This window comes from Arvicanthis niloticus, chromosome 21, assembly GCF_011762505.2.
Source record: "Arvicanthis niloticus isolate mArvNil1 chromosome 21, mArvNil1.pat.X, whole genome shotgun sequence".
Taxonomy (NCBI): domain Eukaryota; kingdom Metazoa; phylum Chordata; class Mammalia; order Rodentia; family Muridae; genus Arvicanthis; species Arvicanthis niloticus.
In genome coordinates this window covers 277582-286404 of record NC_047678.1, presented here as the reverse complement: position 1 = coordinate 286404, position 8823 = coordinate 277582, and the positions used below count along the sequence as shown (strand labels likewise).

At 46.0% G+C, this 8823-nt stretch overlaps 1 protein-coding gene across 1 annotated transcript; it reads left to right on the top strand.

The window, feature by feature from the left end:
- Nucleotides 1-6671: 6671 nt before the first annotated feature.
- Ooep (oocyte expressed protein) lies at nucleotides 6672-8435 on the top strand. The gene is made up of 3 exons (XM_034484352.2): nucleotides 6672-6904; nucleotides 7143-7325; nucleotides 7606-8435. The coding sequence occupies exons 1-3, from the start codon at nucleotides 6730-6732 to the stop codon at nucleotides 7725-7727; spliced, it is 480 nt and encodes a 159-aa protein (XP_034340243.1). The 5' UTR covers nucleotides 6672-6729; the 3' UTR covers nucleotides 7728-8435.
- Nucleotides 8436-8823: the final 388 nt, after the last annotated feature.

The following is an 8823-nucleotide window of genomic DNA, read 5'->3' as shown; positions in this document are numbered from 1 at the left end:
AGGCGCGCTCATTGGCCGCCGCTCCTCGGGGGCGGGGCCTGGCTGGCCCGGCCAATCGGCGCTTGCTGCCGGGCGGCCACCTGGACAGGTTCTTGCTCCGCTGGAGTCCGCCTGTGAACATCCAGTCTTCGGACAGCGCGTCAGAGGGTTAATAAATATATATTATGTTTCAAAAGTAAAATGCTTTATAAGAGCAACAAATATATAAGTTCTAGCATAAACCAACATTATACTATATATAATATTAAAAGCAAATATTTAAACAAGATGTTTCGAAAATGATTAAGCAAAACAGTAGAAGGGACCAGACTCGGTGACTAGTATAGTCATCCCTCGGTTTGTACAGACTCTCCTCTTCCAACAAGCGTACAGGTCTGACTACTACAATCAATGTTCACTCTGAGCAGTCTCTAAAGTGCACTGGCAGTCAGCACTGTGGCAGGAACATAGAGAATCATATAACCATGGCAGAAGTATGTCACAGATGGTAAAGTTATAATCCATACGGAGAGATCTGACTGCTGCTATGTAGGTAGGTGCGCTTATTCAGGTTCAGTACCACACGTAAGAGTAGGTGACTTCTGTTCATATTACTATATGATATTATGTACATGATATTACATATATGATATTCCTCCCTAAGAATATTAAACTAGTGGGGTGGTGGTGGTGGCTCCCAATACTCAGGAGGCAGAGGCAGGCAGGCAGGCCTCTATGAGTTTGAGCCCAGCCTGGTCTACAAAGTGAATTCAGGACAGCCAGGGCTATTACAGAGAAACCCTGTCTTAAAACACCCCCTCCCCCCAAAAGAATATTAAACTACTAAAATGGAGAGTGGGAGAAGATTGATTTATTTTTATTTTGTATGTTGCCTTTGCACTATGTGGGTACAATCAATGTCTGCAGGGGATCCCCACCCCTTTAAAAATGCAAATTTTGTTTAATCTGTTCATATTACTATGGAGTTACTTATCTAAATGTCTTTTCATTGAGGAACTTTTAACTCACTGTGTATTTAAATGAGACAAAAATTACTTTTCTAAGAATATTCTTCTGGCCATAAGCATATCATTTTTACATTGCTCAATATAGAATTTCAAATAACTTTCAATGTGTAGAGGTATGTAGTCTAGCCATCTAGACCAAAGGAAAAAAATATACATGTATATATATATGTACACACATATATGTATATATTACAAATATTTTATGATATGCTGTTGGGCCTAACACAAGGTCTAATCTCCATTCCACCTTCACCCTTCAGTCACATACACAGGTGGAGGGCGTGAACAGGCCCTAGAGAGATGTACATACTAATGAGGTACCTGAAGGCCAGAGGTGGAGCCATTAAACATTCCTCCCCAGCCCCTCCCCGCTTCTCCCCTCCCCTTTTAACTCAGGTCGATCCTGGGTTTGAGGGGGTATGCATCCAGATCCATCCACATCCGCCATGTGGATAAACCAGTTTTGGAAACCCAAGGGCTTCCTCATGTGTTGGGGCTGGGCCGCAATGAGGAACCGTGAGGAGCCAGGGAGAGGCTTTTAGTTAATGAGCAGCCGGGCCCAACTTCCAGCTGGAGGAACCCAGAGCGTTCCCAGCAGACTACCCACAGCATGGCGGGAAAAACCCTGGGATCCCCAGCCTTTTTTTCCCAACAATATGCTCATGAAAAGAGTTCTGAAAAGAATGTAAGTGATTTTCAGTAAATGAAAGAAGTGAAAAATCACTGGGTACCTTGTTTGAGTCAAAAATGGTGTGGTCTGAAGTATGTACGGATTAGCACTCATTGGGGCCTCTCTTGGAGATGCATGTATTCAGCACAGCCATGTGGCAAGAACATTGGGAATGCAGACAGAACAAATAATGGCAGCCAGAGTTTTCCAGCTCTGAAATGCTTGTCACAAGTGTTCTTTATGGAATTTCAGGTTGAAGAACAGAAAAGAACATGTACTGTTTCAGAAGCTGGATGGCTCAAGAGTCAAGCAAATGAAATCTAAAGGATGAAAGAGCCCGGGGCCCAATGTGATGGCTTGAATATGTGTGTCCCAGGGAGTGGCACTATTAGGAGGCATGATCTTGTTGGAGTAGGTATGGCTTTTTTGGAGGAAGTGTGTCATTGTGGGAGTGGGCTTTAAGACCCTCATCCTAGCTTCCTGGAAGCCAATCATCTCTTGTTTGCCTTCAGAACAAGATGTTGAACTCTCAGCTCTTCCTGCACTGTGCCTGTCTAGATGCTGCCATGCTCCTGATTTGATGATAATGGACTGAACCATTGAACTTGTAAATCAACCCCAATTAAATGCTGTCCTTTATAAGAGTTACCTTGGTCATGGTGTTTCTTCACAGTAGTAAAACTCAAACTAAGACATCCAATATGAGGAGACCTTGCTTTAGGAAGCTGCCTTCTGGATTCAAAGTCTTTCAGAGAGGGTGGTGTCTAAGGCACTGGAGGACTTGTTTCTAGATTGAAAACCAGGAGGAGTTCTTTTCAGTGTACTACTTCTAGAGGGTGGAGCACAAGGTTTTGTAGCTCAGCAATAGAACTTTAGCACCCACAAGGACCTGACTTTGACCACAGCATCATGAGATAAAAAATAATTGAAATAAAAGTGAAATGATTATAGAACTCCTGTGAGGACCAAGCCTGCCATGACCTGACTCAGAGGAACCTCTGAATGGTCATTTCTCCTCAAGGGGCAAAATGGGATATGTTTCTTGGTGCATAAGCACCACACTTCACGAGTATACCCGAGAGAGCACAGAGAGCTGAACTCTAATGTTAACGAAGCTCATTTTGGATGCAAAGCCTGAAGACACCATCCAGGTAAAGTCCTTGGCTTCTGCTTCATTCTGGGTGAAACATAGAGGCAAGGATGGAGCTGAGCTCGAGTTTCTGTGTCTTTGTCTCTCCATTCTTCCTTAATCCTAGATTCTTGCCTACTTTTCTGAGAGGCTCTGAAACCCATAAAGGGAAGCGCTCATACCTCTTTTTTAAAGTTAATGGCCTCTGCCTCCTCTGAGCCCTCCCCCCTCCCCCCAGGGAAGGTCTCCCTCGGTGGACACGTGCTGAGGTGCAGGAACTAAGAAAGCTACACTAGGCTTGAGATTACGTGGCTCCTTCCTTGGGTCCTCCACCTTAGTCTCAGGCGCTAATGTACTGCTTGGTCGCAACACCGGAACTTGGAGCGGCTTCCAGATACTTGCCTGCCCTGTGCATTTTCTCTACCTGGGTCTTGCTCATGGGTGCCCCAGGGAGGAGGACGATGCAGGGGATGGGAAGTAGGGAGGAAGTGGCTCCTGTGCTCCGCTAGAGGACTGCTAATGTTCACCAGAGTTTATTTTTTTCTCTTTCCTTTTCCTTTTTTTTTTTTTTCCTCCCTTGGTATTTTGAAACAGGGTTCTTCTGAGTAGCTCTGGGTGTCCTGTAACTCACTCTGAAGAACAGGCTAGTTCTAACTCAGATCTGCTCGCCACTGCTTCCTCAGTGCTGGGATAAAAGGAGAGTCTTTTGGGTTTTGTTTCTCCAGCCAGTGTAATTAATCAGCCTGGGAGGCTTCACCTGGCCTGTAACTTGCCAGTGATACTCAAGACTATGCCTCCAGAGGGAGCCCTGAAACTTCTCTACTGGGACAAAGTTGGGCGTGGCTGTTTTCTTCTTCCAGGCCCACTGCCTGCCCATCACTTTGTCTCTGCACTGTTATCTTCCCCCTTTGGTACAGTAGGCTCTGTCCATTCATCTCTATCATCATCTTTCATTCATTTCTCCACCTTCACATGTTCCCAACTCTTTTCTGTGTCTTGAGTACTCAAGGATGGTGCAAGGCCATCACAATGTGTTCTTAGCACTGGGGGGTCTCAGGGAAGGCCAGTAGGGGTATGGATGAAGAAAGGTTCCATGGGATACCTCTAAAATGAACCTGTATATGACCAGCTATTACTTAGTCAAGGCCTGGCCTTTAATCCCAGCACCTGGGAGGCAGAGACAGTCAGAGCTCTGAGTTTGAGGCCAGCCTGGTCTAGAGGGTGAGTTCCAAGATTGCCAGGGCTATACAGAGAAGTCCTGTCTTGAAAAATTTAGATAGCTAGATAGATGATAGATAGATAAATAGATAAGATAGAACTACTGTATGAACTAGGAAGCCAGAAAATAGTAGATGTGCCCCATCTATGAAAGAGCTGTAGTCCTCCCTCATCCTCCCTTCATCCTCATGGGGATGGAAGAGACAAAGTCTATACCTAAACAGCTCCCCACATACTTGCACTCAGTTTCACTAGTTTCCTCTGCACCTGCCAGTTGTTTATGGTGTACACAGCATGAAAAACACTTGTACCTGCCAGCTGTTTATAGTATATATAGCATGGAATACTGTAGCCACCCGAGGCCACAAGTCAACTGGGTTCACCTGAAAGGGGGGCTAGGAATGAAAGGGGAACGAGGGCGAGAAGAGATGAGGCCAAGACAAAGTTCTCTGATCAAGGCCCCAAGCTTTAATGTTCAGCTCTCAATTTAAAGGTGAAGACCCAACCCACCACCCCTCCTGGTTTCAGATGGGTGTGATAATCCATAGTCCGTTCCAGGTCACTGCCGGAGATGTCTCAAGGCAAGCCCAGAGGCAGTTCTGCTTCTGTGTTCCGGGCAGCCAAGGTGGGTAACTCCACCTAGATCCTGTCACTTGACCTTGTTGTGGTAAACAAGGTCTCTTCAGGCTTGCTCATGGTGGGGGGAAGGTACAGAATACACCTGTACCTGCCATGTATTTATGGCATATATAACATGGAAGACACCTGTATCTGCCAGATGTTTATGGTATATATAACATAAAAGATAGCTTGTGAATGTTGTCAGTTTCTGAGTCCTGTGAAGTTCCTTCCCTCCCAGAGGGTTGCTGGCCTCACTCAGCTGTGGATCCTAAGATTATTGCTATACCATAGTTTTGTTTTCTGCAGTATCGTGGGGCAGAGATATAGCTGAGTAGTAGAGTTCTCTAGCAGAGGACCTCACAACTTTCCAGGCCTTAGCTACCAGGCAGCAGAAAGTTCAGTGGGAGACATTTCCAACAAACTTCCTTACCCTAACAGGAGCTCTTCCAGAGAGATAGAAACCCAGAGGGATTTGGGTATGAGGGTACATGAGGTCTAGGGTCAGGCTAAAATGCGTCTGGTTTGGAATAATACTTGAACATTTTTGGATCTTCCTGACCTGACAGTCCAGCCTGGGAGATGTGTCAGGTTCAGTGAGAGCATGTCTGAAAACAGAGAAAAGGAAAAGCTGGATTGAGAAAGATGCTGATGTGGAACTGCGCCCTTGACGTCCACTCCCCCAGGTGTTGCACAACTATCCTCTCTGCCTCCTGCCTCAAAACGAAGGGTTAAGATTAGGCCGAGAAGCAAGGCAATGAAGAATAAAACTTCGAACATGATGATAGACCTGAACTGAAACCTGTTCTGACTGGTCCCTCCAGAGATAACAGAGGAGATGAAAGTTCTGAAAGTCTTGGTTGTAGTTGCTTGGTTTGGGTCTGGTACAAAGAGTTTAAGGAACAGACGTTAGGCTACAGACAAAATGAGGAAGCAGTAGTCATGTAACCTCCACCTTCCTCTTAATCAAACTCAAACCAAGACACCTGGAGGTAAAACAGGCTCACCTGCCCCCACAGAGCCTGTGAGAGCATTTTAACTCTTTGGAGGCTGACATGCGCTTACAGGTAAGGTGCAGTGATATATACCTGGAAGCTAGGATTACAAAACAAAAGGAAATCAGAAACTGTGGTCCAGCTGAGAGGGATCAGGGATGTTGTCTTCCTTACAGATCTTTGAAAAAGTGATGCCCACAAACAACTGCTGTGGCTAGTTCCAGCTCCCTGAGGGAATCTGAAACCGCAGAGACAGGGTGGGGTGTGTGTGATTGTGAAGTAAAAGTAACTTCAGCTGAGATCATCTCCAGGAAATAACTCAAGCAAATGTAGAGACCTGTGAAAAGCTGTTTCGAGTTTCCAGTAGGCAGACAGACATGTTAGCACTGCTGACAGAAATAGAGTGGTCCTCGGGACAGGGGCGAGTCCTCTAGGAATCAGCGAGACATGCAAACCTTGACAAACATTATTATATTAGGTTAAAAATTATTTTTTTTTAAAAAACCTTAATCAGGAATTAATATGACTTAAAGTCGAGCACACATGAATTAGAACTTTGAAATAAAATTTGTCAAACTTGTTATGTGTGTTTCAAAAAACGACTTCTGTCTTTTAGTTTAAAACATGAACCGGTGGTATAAAGGATTTCTAAAGGTAACGATTCAGACAGCAGAAGAGACACATTCTACAGACTCTACTAGCCTACCCTGGGCCATATCTTTGAAACTAACAGGGAATTAAGCACAGGAGGCGATTCAAATTAAGTTACCAAATCAAATTCTTTGTGTCAGCAGTACCCTGGGCAGGGCCTAGAATGTGACAGTCTGAAGACCTGGCAAAGGACCCAGCCCACTCACTTGTGCTGTGCACTCTGGCAGGGTGGTGGTGGAGGAGGGTTGGGGGGGATGGTGTGGGTGGGAGAGTAGGGCGGGGAAAGCGTAGGCGGCGGCGGGGGGGGGGGGGTGGTGGTGGTGGGGGTGGGGAGGTGGCAGGGCGGCACAGAAGGGGCGGGGCCGGGCTGGGCCGCATTGAAAAGCAGACAGGCTGCCAAGCAGTGCACCTCCTCGTGATTGTACTCTTGAGGGTTCCAGCATGGGATCCCACACAGCTGATGCTCACACCGAGCCAGACCCTTACTCACAGAAGCTGCTCAGCGCCCTGCCTATGTCCCCGCGACTTCGCACGCGGCCCTGGTGGTTCCCAATTGAGGAACTCAGCAATCCTATGGTGTTCAACATGGAAGCCTCGGTGGCAGAAAGGATCATTGGTGAGCTTCTCACCACAGGGGTCTGGGTCAGTTCTCTGTATTCTTTCAGGGGCAGCAAAGGTCTGGGTTAGTTCTCTGTATTCTTTTAGGGGCAGCAAAGGTCTGGGTTAGTTCTCTGTACTCTGCTAGGGGCAGCAAGTCCGTTCCCCATATCCCTCGGTTCAGCCTGCTCTTCAAAGCCCGCGTCTTCACATCTGAAGCCATTCTACTACTTAGAGTCTCTTCCTCACCTGTTTAGGCCAAGATCAAGCCGAAATGTCAGAAATAGAGTGGATGACCCAGGCCTTAATAAGTGTGGACCCGGACAACTCTGGGAACCTAGCTGAAATCACCATCTGTGGACGACCCAGTGCACAGACTCGAATGAAAAATATTCTCTTGCACATGGAGGCCTGGCAAAAAGAAACGGAAGCCCGAAGAGGTAAGGGACTTTGAAGACCCATCTGGGGAGGAAGCCACGGGAGAGTCTCAGCTTTTCATGATTTCTTGAAGTTTCCAAACACCAGGAAACTATATTGTTCGTAGGTACCCCTTTCCAGAGCTCTTAAATGACAGAAAGAAAGGGAAAGAAAGACACACCCAAGGCCCATTAACCCCTTCAGCTCAGCCGTCACCAGTCTGCCCAGATTCCAGGTCCAGAGCCCTTTTCTTTAAAACTGTGCTCCCCTCCCACTTGACTGTTGGTGTTGATTCTTTTCCAGCTAAGAAGATAAAACAAGTTGAAGAGTTATTGAAAACTCCTGCCTCCTCCATCATAAGCAACTCAAGTGTCAAAGGGCAAACTGAGCTCAAGCTGCCTGGCAGCCTGCTTCTGCTGGAGTGAAGAGAAACATGGATGGATTCTTAAATCACTACATTTGTTTTCTAACCTGCCTTCCTGAGCGCCTTCTGTTTATTTTTCTTTGCGAATAGCAATTTGTAGAACTATTCAATATAAAAACATTTTTTTTTTTTGGCATGCTGTTGGTTTCCTCATAGACAGTAAAATTTATAAACATTGACTATTCGGTTGTCGTAGGGGGACTGTGTAGGTTGTATTCCCACAGTTTTTGACACTTCAGTCTGGGCCTCAAGAATGGCACAGTTGACTTATAAATGTTTAGGATGGTGGTAATATGTTTGCTGGGCTGAGCACTAACTCCTGTGTCAAGCAAATTATTTTGCTTTAAGTTACCCAGTAGTGGGAAAAGGGCATCATTAAAATGCCAACTCTTGATCCCTTTGTCTTTCCTTATTGAAGCAGGATATCTATGTAGCCCTGGCTATCCTGGAGCTTCCTATTTAGACAAGGCTGGCCTTGAACTCAGATCTACCTGCTTCTGCCTCCCAAGTTCTGTGGTAAAGGTGTGCTCTACCATGTCTGGCTACCTTTTTGTACTTTTTAACCTACTTTAAGGCAATGGTCCCAACCCCGGGGTCAGAATATCAGCCTGTATATCAGATATTTACATTACAATTCAGAACAGTGGCCAACTTATGAAGTAGCAAAGAAATTTATGATTGGAAATCAACACAACATGACATATTAAAGGGTCAAAGTATTAGAGAGTTTGGGAATCATTGATTTAAGGTGTGCAAGAATTCACCTGGGAGTGGGCAATAGGGGTGTCATGCCTTTAATCCCAGCACGGGATGCAGAGGCAGGTGGATCTCTTGAATTCAAGGCCAGCAGGAATTACAGAGAACCCCTGTCTCAATAAGGGGGCTGGAGAGGAGAATTCACTTTGGAAGTGCCTCAGAACAACGTCCTGGTCCCCTTCTCCAGTGATTCTCCCAGAGAGGATATACTTGCGTCTCTAACATGCTCGGGATAACACCCATTTGGGGAATCAATTGCAGCTGCCCTTTAACTTGGTAGGCCCTTTCAGGTGTGTGTGGCTCAGGGCGTTTCCCAATCATGAGGTATACCTTCTTTGATG